The following is a 13,250-nucleotide window of genomic DNA, read 5'->3' as shown; positions in this document are numbered from 1 at the left end:
GCTTTGTTTGTAAAAAAAGAGTCCCAAACAAGGCCCTGGCGCTTTTAGCGATAGTGCTTCCAATTAAGTCACATTCTGAATTTGCTCAAAGCTCCAGTTCTATAAAACCTTACAGTCATGTTTGGAGGCTTTCTAAGCAGCTATAAGTTGACAAAACTCAGTGTAGGGCAGCTATGTTTTGGTATTAGGCTTTTCACGTTAAGAAATTGACTATTGACTAGTGGTATTGTGTTCTGTTTGGTTGGAGGTAACCCTTTAAAACACCAAAGTCGCACAACCAGGCCAACACACTTACCAGCGGCAGACCAGTACTTCCTGTATGCTATGAGGTAAAATCACAGTTTTTTGTCAATAGAGTCAGGTGGCTTTGAAGAGAACAATTAGCAGCCTTTTCTTGTTAAAACATTTAGTAATGTTTTAGTAATGTTGTCAGAAGATTTGAATAACAGTCTGAGCCTGTCAGTGGCCAAAACAAGCACTTTTAGTAGACGTTTAGTTTGATCTGGTCCATTTGCCCTGAAAGATTATGTTGCAGACAGTACAGCCTGTCTCTTGGAGAACATCCAAAGCTTTTTTTACCCACTTGTCAATAAAACTCCAAACTAGTAAAAATAGGACCAAAGTTTGTAAGTACCAGAATTCCCCTTTAATATTTCAGTGCAGTTTTACATGAGAGTCAATTAAAGTCGGGTGGGGGAGAGCCGTGTTTACTCCTTCCTATCATTCAGGATGGAATGAAAACAACTTGTTTAAAATGTCAAAGTGGAATTTGATATTGTTTCACTGAGGTTGTGAACTCTTCAAGTTTTGATACAGACAACAATGTTTTTCTTGCATCTTCCCAATTTAGCCTGAGAGTGTTATCAGAGCTGCCATGCTCCACTCAGATAAAACAAACTATTTTTGCAGCACTCTGTACAAAGAGGATACAACTCTGTTACTCTGAATGTTGTCACTGTAATAATGTAGCTAATGTCTTTTTCAATCTCTTGTTTTTTCTTCAGGGAACCAACCTGACAGACATTTGCACAGAGCCGTTGCTACATGGAACTCTGCTTAAAATCTCAGCTGGCAACATTCAGGAGCGCGTCTTCTTCTTGTTCGACAACCTTTTGGTTTACTGCAAGAGGAAGTCCAGGTGAGAGACAACTCTGGTGCAGATGATTCCTAATTTGAATCACACAATACTGAGTAACCTTTAAATCAACAGCTCTGCAGCACAACTCCCTGCGTAGGCCACTGTTTTTTGTAGCTGTAAAGAAGACTTTACACTCACTGAGCACTTTATTAGGTGCACCTTGCTAGTACCGGGTTGGAACCCCTTTTGCCTTCAAAACTGCCTTAATTCTTCGTTGCATAGACTCAACAAGGTGCTGGAAACATTCCTCAGAGATGTTGATCCATATTGACATGATAGCATCATGCAGTTGCTGCAGATTTGTCGGCTGCACGTCCATGATGCCAATCTCCCGTTCCGCCACATCCCAAAGGTGCTCTGTTGGATTGAGATCTGGTGACTGTGGAGGCCATTTGAGTTCTCATCGTCATGTTCAAGAAACCAGTTTAGATTCAAAAATATAAAAAAAACCACTGTTCACCCGGTGTTAAACTTGATTGAGGTGCTGGAGCCAAAAGTAGTACATTAATGGAAAAAGCATGCAGTTTTGCACCTTCCTTGAAGAAGGACTCTGACTGAAAGCTTGCAAATTAAATAAGATTGTTGCACAGATTTCAGTGTGCGGATGCTTTTTTCAAGAAACCAGTTTGAGATGATTTGAGCTTTGTGACACGGCGCGTTATGCTGCTGGAAGTAGCCATCAGAAGATGGGTACACTGTGGTCATAAAGAGCAGCCCGTCTGGCACCATGCCAAGTTCAAAGTCCGTTTGAACTTCAGCAGATCGTCTACATGTCTACATGCCTAAACGTTTGCATTAATGAGCAGTTGAACAGGTGTACCTAATAAAGTGGCCGGTGAGTGTATTTCTACTGAGATATTTTTTACATTTTGTTTAATAGAGTGGTGTCCTTTCTGATGCCAGGTCCTGCAATTTAGGGTGCATCAGATAATACTGGTGTTAGCATTAGAACCACTCTAAATACCAGACAGTAATACAATAGCTTCCACAACAGCAGGTCAAGAAGAGGAAAAAGGAAAGCATTAAAAAATGATTTCTGGTGGCCAACTAATGGAAAGAAACTACACATAGAGCATTTGTAGCAAATGTCCACATTCCAGCTTTTTATTATGCAAGAAAACAACAAGTGTCTGCCGCTGCCATAGCTGCGTCTGCATGAATGTGTATATGTCACAGACACAAGTTCTTTTCTTACTGCGGTGCTGGCAACAGCGGATGTTTTTTCCTGCTGAGAGTAACCGCGGTGTTGTCCCATTTCCTAGGGTTTCTGGAAAGAAGTCCACCAAGAGGACCAAGTCTATCAACGGGCCCCTCTATGTGTTCAGAGGCCGAATCAACACGGAGGTGATGGAGGTGGAAAATGTGGAAGATGGAACAGGTTTGTGTTTCCCCTGCAGCGTTACGTTTGGAGATTGTCTATACGTCCATTCATGTAACTCTCCTGACCTGGGCCGTCTGTGTAATTTCTCATGAGTCTTCTCTAAACATGTTCCTGTTACCCAGCTCTTGGTGTGTTCACTCTGATAAAAAATTACAGCCTAAAGTGCTAATTTTGATCTTAAATCTGGGTTCATGAAACCGAGCCATTTAAAAGCTGGTGGTTGGATATGAATCGGGTGCTTGTTGACAGTTTGGGTGGGGTATTAAGCTTGCACCTAGTTTCAAACAGGATGTAGCTCGCAACCTCACACACCAGCTTTCCATGTCAGCTACTCGGTAATGCGTCAAGGTGTTGATAGAAATCGGAAGTGTTGAAGTAAACCTGAGATGGGTGATAAACTAGAAGTGCTCGCCTATTGGTTGAGCTATTGTGCCAAAGATACATCTCATCTGTGGGCCTGCAGCAATGCCGACTTCAGTCAGCACGTTTTGCTACTGTGGTTTGTTTGCGAGGCACCTCGCTGGGCACATTGCAGGCTGTATAATGCTGTAGAAACACTTGTCTTCCTCTCGCTCACATGTTTCCTCTTTTTTTTTCTCTCCTCCGTGCTGGCAGAGTGTTTTGCAAGCTCACATGACCTTTTTTCTGCATGCTGGCTGTCACATTTAGGCCGCTGAAGGGGAAACCACAAAGAAAAACATGACTTATTCGCAGAACTAAGTGGCCCCTTACTGAAAAGGCGTACATGTATGAACTCCTAGAACACAGCTTATCATACAAAGTGTAAAAGATACAAATGTGAGAGTATTTAGAGTTATCTGCTGGAGGCTTGACTGAAAACATTTATTATAGAATAAAAACTGCAGTAAAAGAAACTGTTAAACACAACCTGTTCAATAATTTTGTTTTGAACTTAGAGGAAAAAAGATAATCTTGATGTCATCATGTTCTTACATAACATTTCCTAGAATCCATCTAATCCATCCCAGTGGCTAAAAAGAGACTCGACACAGTAGTATATGTGTCTGGAGTCGGTTCCCCGCTTTCTCAGATCAGCAGGAGCTGCTCCCTGCGGGGCCCTGAAGTATCAGATCTATTTATATGACCTTTGAGTGTGAGACTAATGCACCCCATTACCAGTGGCCATTCATTATTCAGGAGCGGCTCACCTGCAGCTAAATGGATGATAAAATTAGAGCGGGTGTACGAGGAGAGGTTTTGTTGAGTCAGTGGAAAGATGGTCTCTTACTGCTCTCAGGGTGCATCACGTTTATCTCTTTAATTGGCTTGTAAATCATCGCCTGAGTCGTGACTTGTCTTTAGAGATAACTTTAATGTTAACTTATTAAAGTGTAATTTGATTATACTCATTACTTCCTTTACTTACCACTGAGGTCAGTGTGTATGTTCCTGTGGGAACCAAAGGAGAAAGACAAACAAGCTCAACATAATACAGCGGAGCAGACAGCTAATTTGCAGTGTTGAATTTTATTTTAATTGGATGATTTGTTTTAAGTAAATCCTTAAACCACCTTACTGTATAACAAACCCTATCATTCAATCATTTTTTTGTTTCCCTTGCAGCCGACTATCACAGCAACAACTACACAGTCACTAACGGCTGGAAGATCCACAACACTGCTAAGAACAAGTGGTTTGTCTGCATGGCCAGAACCGCAGAGGACAAGCAGAAGTGGCTGGACGCCATCTTGAGGGAACGGGAGCAGAGAGAGAGTGAGTAACACTTTTTCAAAAAGGCATTTTTGTGGCACATGTGGTTCATCGGAGTGACAGCGCCAAACCAGAAATGAGCCTTTTTATTCCCTTCTTGGAAAATGTGTGTGGTTTTGTAATCTTGCTTTGAAGACATGGCAACACAAATCATGTTTAGCAAGTGAACCTACAGGTGGGTGGAATACTCTTCATTTTATTATACATACAGCTCAACAGCACCACAAACAACATTCACCAAAGTAATCACAAAATATATCCACACCTCATTAAAACAGTATCAACACAAAAGGATAGGTTTTATAGCAGGGCTGAGTGAGGATATCTGAGTGTATAGAGGGGCCTCCTCCTCCTGCTGCTTGATAAACGTGCTTCATAGAGGTAAAACATGGAACTCAAATAAGCCAATAAAGGAATTTTGATTCAGCGCTAAACTGAAAAAATAGGAGCGAGTTTATGGAGCTCATATTGAGCAGACAAACCCAATTTGACTTATGAAACACAGACTCGGATACAGACCTCGATATTTCTGTCCTTGGAGACAAGTTTTAATGGTTTCCAGTTTCGGCCTCTGCATTCCTGATCTGACTTGTAGATGAAGTTGTGAGGCTTTTTTTTGCTGTTGCACCTGTTGTTGTAAGTTGCCCTACATGTTGGTGTCACCTTCGGTTCACAAACTATCAAGGTAGCCTCACTCAGCCTGCACCCAGCAATGACCGTGGATGTGCTTCTGACCTGAATACAGTGTTTGTGTCCTTTGGTTATGTCCCACCTTGAACAAGCTGCCTGCCTTTGTTTCATAAATACAGGCTTAGGTGTTGTGACGTTTAAGGTCTGCCTGGTTGACCTGTTCACCAGGCAGAGGCTGCTGCAACAATCTGTTCTTCACATTCAGATAAATCAATGCAGCGGTGCTGTTTGACTAATCAAAGCCTTTGGTGAGAAGTGACTCATTCACAAACAACGGATGTGCTAAAAACAGCGTCTTGGTCGATTGTTTTATAAAGGCATGCATTCACGTGTCGAAGTCACAACGCTTTAATCAATGTGGTTCTGTTTTAACTGAAATACAAGTCTTTGTTTCTTGCTCAGACTTAAAGGCAGAGTTGTATCCATTTCAGCTGTTCTGCAGCCATGTAAGAATTCATATTGGTATTGAAAGTGTATTTAGTCTCACCAAGGGAAATGCACAAGGTAAAAAAGCCCTACACAGAAGCCCCTCCGCTGATATGAGATCAGTAATGTAAACTGATATTCCTTTTGTTCCTTAAACTGTTTTCCCATCATCCTTTGACTTCCCTCTTTTGCCTTAAAATGTGTTCCCACCTGTTCAGCACCAGCCATCTGTCTTTGCTATGTTGTGTGCATTAGACAGTGTGAAAAGCTTTAAACAGATCGGGGGTGGTACACAACAGGTCACCTGATAGCACTGATGGCTTATAAATCCAAATGGGACCCCTAAAGCTAATGGCTGATTAGCATGATTTGGCTGGAAATAACAGAAAGGTTTGGCTGCACGTGCATGTTAGCTTAATACAACACAAACATTTGCATTTTTCTGCATTAGTCTTCCTAATTTTACTTTAAACAAGCATCACGCAACAGAGTTTGACGTCATCTGATCCTGTGATGAAAGGGTTTCAGAGTACAAATACGTACGGAGGAGCGTGCTGCAGCTTGTGGTGTTAAATTTCAACCCAGCGGAAATCGACCTGAGGCTAACAGATGCCAGATCAGTCACAGTGCCCAATTTCCCTACGCTTTCCCTTTCTATTACCCACTCTGCAGTGCTCTCTGCTCTCCTTAGCTTTCTCACAACCTTTTTACTACAGTCTAGACATCTAAATGATAAAGTTTTACCACAATAAATCTAATAAAGCAACATTTTTCTCACTTTTGCTCCTTCATGCATTGCTGCTTTCCCCGACACGCCTTGTTTAATGTGACCTTTTCCATGTATTGCTGTGGTCCTTCCATGTGTCAGACATGTGGCCCTCCTGAACCCTCTCAAAAGACTTGCTTTGTTCAACAACCGCCAGCTGGAGGTGTTTCGTATTATCACTGTTTTCACGGAAGTGTAGGGAAAATGCGTGGGTCAGATAATGCGATAGGGTATTAGACGAGGAGTAGCACAAGACAAACTCTGACAGCTGGAGCAGAAGCTGAGGGGGCCTCCGCTCTGGACGGGCCCCCGTCTGTTGTTCAATGACACTCATTGTTTAAGTCGACTCCAGCTGCTGTCAAATGTAATTTTACCCCACCTCCATCACACGCTGCCAGTGCAGAGCCCAAAGACTAAATGGGAAAGCTGGATACAAGAGTTAACCGAGTAACTTTATACATCGTTTGTCTCGTCCCGTCAGTCGCTATTAGATGGTCAGACTTCCGGGCCCCATAGTTGCCAGTCAACTTTACCTTTAAATGCCAAATATTGCATAGTGTAGCTTAAAATGTGCATAGTTTTTACTGAAAAAAACAGAAAGCCAGAAAATATTAGAGATTTTTATGGCTGCAAAATCTATGTCGTTTGAAGTACTTGTTGGCAAAATGACCTGTACGCTATATCAGCATGGATTTCTACTTTCTGCCACCGCCTGTATTGCAAACAAGATGCTTTCCAGTGCAGAGAATTTTTTGGACAAGGAATTATTTAACAGTGTTTTGGCTGACTCAGATTTTTAGCCTATGTTCGCTTCCAACATTCAAGCCATAAAATATAGCCAATAAAATATAGCAAAGTGAGGCAGGGGCTGCAGCTGCTTGTGCCCAATGCATCCTTGTGCATGTAGGCACTGCCAGCACAGCTCCATTAGCAGGATAACTCAGTTAGGACTTTGATGCTTCAAATGACTACATTAACCATCATCACTGATCGGATATCTGCGTGTAAATGGCCAAAAATGATCTCCAAGGACCCTGGTATTCTAAGTACACCTCAGAGAACCCCAGAATAACCAGTCAAATGCAGTCTGATGCTGCACATTCCTTCCAAAGTTGCAGATGAAGTCACTGCAAAGGCTAAGGCAAATATCAGGTGACTGCAAGCATGCAAAAATGAGAGGAAATCAGTCAGCGGTTTGCATTTGTCAAACTTACAATCTTCAAGTCAAAAACATAAATACAAATGGCATCTAATGATGAATTCATGGATCCACTTGGCTGAGCAACAAGTTAGCAAGGCTCTCAGGCCCAACAGTAAATGACTGTGTCTGGGCCTTAAAGGGCCAGTTCGCCGATTTTCAACCTTAGACCTATCATGCTATTATGGGGAGCTAATGCCATTATGTTTGTGCTTTTGGAGGAAGCTATCTGTTTCTCCAATGGGCCCTGGAAAATGCCAGTTATGTAGTCTAGCGGAGGCCAGGAAGTTGCTAAACTACACTTCCTCAATCTAGGACGGCCACCTCTGATGTCATGTCTCGTTCAAAATCATCAAGTTTGAAATGTAGACTGCAGACCTGAAGAATTTTTAGACGATTCACCAGTATATTCTTGTCATATTTCAGATCCTTGGCTGAGAAGCAAGTCAGCAAGGCTCTCAGGCCCAACAGGCCAAAGACAGCCAGTATTCAGCTTCTGTGTCCAGGCCTTAAGAGAAAGCAAGGTGGTTGAAGTGATGAAGCTCTTTAGTTAGACCTGTTTTCAGGTGTCACAAATACTTCTTCTTTGTTGTTTATCGGGACGTGTATAGAAGAATACTTTTCTAGCTGAGTTCAGCAGCTCTCTCATTGGAGTTAAGCAGCTTAGGGAGTCACAGTGCAGCAGAGTTGAGCTGCCCGAGTCACAAAGTCTCACAGTATGGTTCAGAAGTTCATCAAAACCCCTTGATGAGGTTAAGCAGCTCAAACAGTGTACTCGCAGAGAGGTTTCACTGGGGTGGCAGGCCTTACAAAGGACCCTCACATGTTCTGCGTTACAATACAAGAATAATAGTGAACAAACCAACACAGAAACAAGATCAAGATCAGACTGCCCTCCTGAACTCCTGAAAACAACTTAACTCCAGAAGAGATTAACATCTGGGTTTGTTTCAGAAGGTTGAAGCAGACCTCCGTCGCCATGCTCTGTTCTTGCTTCACTCCCTCTGCACAATACCAGAACACAACCGGGCCGTCCAGCAAAGGCCTGCTTGTCTCCTCTAACAACACCATGACAGACTTTGCCTTTTGGCTCTGATATGTGTGAATGGCTGTGAAAAGAAAGTTAAAATTTACATCCTGTAATGTGTCTGCTGTATTTTTCTTTTCCTTGGCACTTTCAGTGTTTGGCTGAGATTTTGTTTGTTCATTTGTTTTCACTCTCACATCCTCTACTGTTAGAAGAAACGCTTCTTTTTATCTCTTGTGACATTGATGGTAGTTTATAAAAGCACACAGGATATTTCCAGGACATGTTCCTGGACCAACATGCAACAACGCAGTCCTGGACCAACATAACAATCAATAAATCACAACCCTCTAATGTCATCCTTGTTCTACTCCTGTGCCTCTTTTGAAATGTTTTAGTTCTTTACTAAATTTTCAAAATTGAAGTAAAATAGAACAAAATGTTCAATGTCATATCACTAAGTCATCAATATTTAATCTTTACAGTCTTATACTTAGTAAGAAATAGTTTTTAATGGACCTTTCAAAGAGAAATATACAATTTGTATGTTTCACATTAATGATTATAAATACAGACAAAAACAGAATTAGGGTTCTCACGATACGATACACGATATGTGGCCCACACAAAAAATAATATCATGATAATTGATGTATTGCAAGACAATCATATAATGATATATCATGATATCTTATTAACTTCTTCTTTGGCCAATTAATTTTCATTCACATTACTTTCATTCATGTAAGAGCGCCACGGTGAGGAGAAAATAAGATAGAACTTTATTAATCCTGAAGGAAATCATAGTGCCAGGTAGCTCCAAAAACACAGTACAAAATTAGAGAAATACAAAAAACAATTCAAATAGAAGTGAGAATATAGCATATTAAGTGTATGGGTTAATACAAAAGAGACAGTGCCTAAAAGGAAAACAATACTACAATAGTTATCTACAAGAGTAGGCAGACAGTCATGGTGGCAGTTAAATTGACGGTAATATTGACAGTTATTACGTAGTCAGAACTTCCATTGCACAAGATGATGAATTTAAATATAGTGCATGATATAGATGCCGTATAGATATTTTGTCCCACCCCTACTTGTGAGCATAGCTTACCTACTTAGCAAGGTACGTCTTTAACGTTGCAGTCGTTGCAGTCATATTACTTTGGTTCTAGGGAGGCATTCGCCTCAAAAGATTAAATATTGATGATTTAATGACATGCGGTTAAAGACTTGTCCAATATAACTAACTTCTTTTTGAGAGCTCAGCGAAGCACACATACATTTTGATAGAAGTCCAGCAGCAGGATAATGAGGAGTTCAGAGGGCTGTGAATGGTTGGTTGTAATGTTGTTCCAGGATTGCAGTGTGGGATACTGATCCAGGAACATGTCCTACTTGGCAAAACCAAGTCGAGCATTGATGTTAATGGTGACAAACCCACTCGGGCTTGTTTCTCTCTTTTGTGTTCTAGGTCTCAAACTGGGAATGGAGCGGGATGCCTACATGATGATTGCAGAGAAGGGGGAGAAGCTCTACCACATGATGATGAGCAAGAGTCGGCACCTCATTAAGGATAGACGCCGGAAGCTCAGCATCGTGCCCAAATGCTTCATGGGAAAGTGAGTTTCTTTTGCTTCCTAAGAGCCTGAGTTCTTCAGCTTCCAAGAATGTGACTGCAATGCTGTGCTGTTCACAAGGGGATCTTTACAAATAGCTGTTATGTAAGATCAGCGGGTTTTCAAAAGAGCTGCCATCCAGTCCCTCCAAGTCCTGGCAAAGTGCCTAAACTGTTTTATCCCCACATACTCTTGTCGGTAATGAGCCCCCCTCACAGCCTCTTCCAACGGGTCACAGAAAGGCCCGGGTTTCTCCCCACACACTCGTATCATCGAGCCTCCCTCTCACACCCAGACTTTCATTAGCGAAGGACCTTTAACTGAGGCTCTGCTACAAGCCAGTCCCCTCTCTGTCCCCTGGATGTTTCAATGTAATGAATAGACAATGTGGGACTTGCTTAAGCTTCCCTCAGTTGCTCTGCATACACACCAGAGATCCTTTGCAGCAATTAAAATTCTTTCTTGCACCATCTTGGGGAGATGAAAAATAAAACTAAGCAGGACCACGATGGCCCTTGCCTTTTAAAGAGAAACCTGGGAGCGAGCATTAATGCCTGCCTCTCTGTATATCACAAATCATTAAATGCATCCTCTGTCTGAAGTTTTTAAAAGAAGTAAATGTAGTGGACGATAACACTGTATTCACTGCAAAGAAGAGAATTTAATGACGAGTTTTAAATTGTAGTGGTGTTTCTGGGAGACATGTTCCACCTTGGTGGCAACACATGAAGTCCTCTCCTGGGTGTTTTTCTCTTCCTGTCAAATCTACCTCATTAGGCGCTCTGGATCCTGCAGCCTTCCAGGAATATTCAGCCATACTGTGTGTCAGCATTCAGCCTCCTCTCTCCTGTCTGAGCATACTGTATTAAGTATCTCATTAGTTTTTTCATCAGGGAAGCAATGTTTGGCCTTGCCCCTTCCACTTGTAAGTCAGAGTTCAGAGTCGAGCTTGCTTAAAATTCAAGTCTTTCCCAACATGGATGTTTCCCTCCTCTGACAGTCCCTTTTCACTTCCTCCTTTGACACATCTTCGTGGTCTATGTCTGCCTCTTTCTCTCACTCTGTTTCCACTTTCTACCATCTCTCACATTTCCTCACTTTATCACTTCCTGCCGATGAGAGCAACCTGCATTAGCTCTGCATTTGCCTCTCTGATGAAATTAGCAGCAGGCGCAGTTTGAGTGCTTATCGCATTAAACGGAGATGCCGACTGCCGGTTTGATAGCACCCGGTTGTCTTGATAGCATTATTCCGTCATCTGTCTGCTGTCCACATTGGAATATGGTCGGCATTAACATCCTTTTCTTCTGGCTACATTTTTGTGCCAATACTTTCCCGGCATCATCTGTATGTATGACTGACTGTTGAGACAATCCTCCTGCTCCATTTCTGGTTTTTAATGTGTCTTCTGATCATTAGCTGTGCCTCAGTTCCATACAACGCATTTATTCTGAGCTGGTTTTGAGCATGTAGTGTTTACACAGTGTAAATGTGAAATTACGCACAGTATAAAAGTCAGGATACATACTTGCACAAAAGAAAGAAATAGAGCTGGAGAACATTTAGATACATTTAGGTGAGACTGCCACTGAAAGATGCACAGTGTGCAGTCGTTAGCGCTGTCACCTCACAGCTAGAAGGTTCCTGGTTCGAATCCTGATTCAGACGTAGGAGACTTTTCTGTGTGGAGTTTGCATGTTCTCCCCGTGCATGTGTGGGTTCCCTCTGGGTACTCCAGCTTCCTCCGACAGTCCAAAGACTCGTTAGGTTAATTGGTGATCTCTATTCACATAGAAATGTGGAATCTGTAGGCAGGGACGTGGATTTTAGGGATAGCAAGTGTTCTGATTTCTGCTTGTACTCCGCTTGTAGTCCAACTAGTATTGCATAATGCACCATAAATTTTGGCAAAGGTAAGACCGGTTAATTTAAGAAAAAAATATGAAGAAAAAATATGTATTTTTCTGTTAACAATGCGAAAAGGATGTCTTGAATGGAAGTTGTGTAGAGCTAACCGCTGGCTAAACGCCTGGCATGTTCACTTGTCCCCAGAGGCGATATCGCCATCAGACTATAGCAGCAACTATAGCATATGGGATTCGAGATTAGGTTCATTGCTGACTCTAAAAATTGCCCATTGGTGTAAATGGGAGTGTGAAAGTTTGTCTGTCTCGCCCTGTCAGCCCTGTGATTGACTGGTAATCAGTCCAGGGTGTACCCCGCCTCTCGCCCAATGTAAGCTGGGATAGGCTCCGGCCCCCCGACAACCCTAAACAGGGTAAGAGGTATAGATGGATGGATGCCCTTTCTTTCTACTTCATTCTTATCAGATGCCAAAGGCTCTTAGTATAGCCATACTATTGAATTTCTTGGCAGCATCTCACTGCACTCACAGCACTGCCAAAGCTGTTAAATACCTTATGCTCAGTCTAACTCAACACAGAACACACTGTATGGGTTGTAGCTGCGGCTGAAGTGGGCCAATCACACTTTGCGTTAAATAAAATAACACTTGTGGTGATTGGCAGCAAGTAAAAACAAACTAATACTTCTATATCTGATCACAGAAAAGGTTTGAATGCAGGTATCATTTGTGATAATACTTGGTACGAGGTTATTTCTGTTGATACTCTTTAATGTATCCATATTGCATCATTTTCCATCAGTAAAAAAAAAGTTAAGTATGTAGATTCCTTGCATACTTTCCATAAAAATAGTATACTATAAAGAGTAGTAGCTCAATTATTTAATGAGTAACCAATAACCAGCAGATCTTTCCACAAATCCATCAACCTCACTTCTTACTGTGTGTTGAGGCTTGCTCTCTCTGTCTCTGTCAGTGTAAATTTTTTACTCTCTTTTAATCACTCACACACACACGCACACACACACATGCACACACACACACACACACACACACTCACACACACACACACACACACACCAACCCACACACTATTCCTGCACACCATATTAATTTCCATAACAGATCTGGGTCCTAAATTAAACTGACTGTTACGTAACATCCACACACGCACATACTCTCAAAGACACACTCATCACATTCACTTCAGTCCCCTGTCAATGTCAATGAACAGCCACCAGCCACACACACACACACACACACACACACACACACACACACACACACACACACACACACACACACATTTATTACACACCTCGCTTGCCACAAGAAAAAACTCTTAAATTATGATAAAATATTCATTTTTTGAAATCCAGGAAGAAGAAAATGACGGGTGGCAGGTGG

General features: G+C 41.9%; 1 protein-coding gene across 1 annotated transcript in view; it reads left to right on the top strand.

Annotated features, from left to right (window-relative positions):
- prex1 (phosphatidylinositol-3,4,5-trisphosphate-dependent Rac exchange factor 1) overlaps positions 1-13,250 on the top strand; it is a 103,888-nt gene that overhangs the window by 40,807 nt on the left and 49,831 nt on the right. The window contains exons 7-10 of the mRNA XM_069659859.1: positions 1,005-1,138; positions 2,401-2,516; positions 4,104-4,253; positions 9,835-9,982. Coding sequence (XP_069515960.1) covers positions 1,005-1,138; positions 2,401-2,516; positions 4,104-4,253; positions 9,835-9,982 — 548 coding nt within the window. The remainder of the gene's footprint in view (positions 1-1,004; positions 1,139-2,400; positions 2,517-4,103; positions 4,254-9,834; positions 9,983-13,250) is intronic.

The sequence above is a fragment of the Semicossyphus pulcher genome, unplaced genomic scaffold (genome assembly GCF_022749685.1).
Source record: "Semicossyphus pulcher isolate SPU_LCO1_2020_fin unplaced genomic scaffold, fSemPul1.0.p SCAF_13, whole genome shotgun sequence".
NCBI classification, from domain to species: Eukaryota; Metazoa; Chordata; class Actinopteri; order Labriformes; family Labridae; genus Semicossyphus; species Semicossyphus pulcher.
The sequence above is the reverse complement of the archived record's forward strand: the minus strand, read 5'-3'. Positions and strand labels throughout refer to the sequence as shown.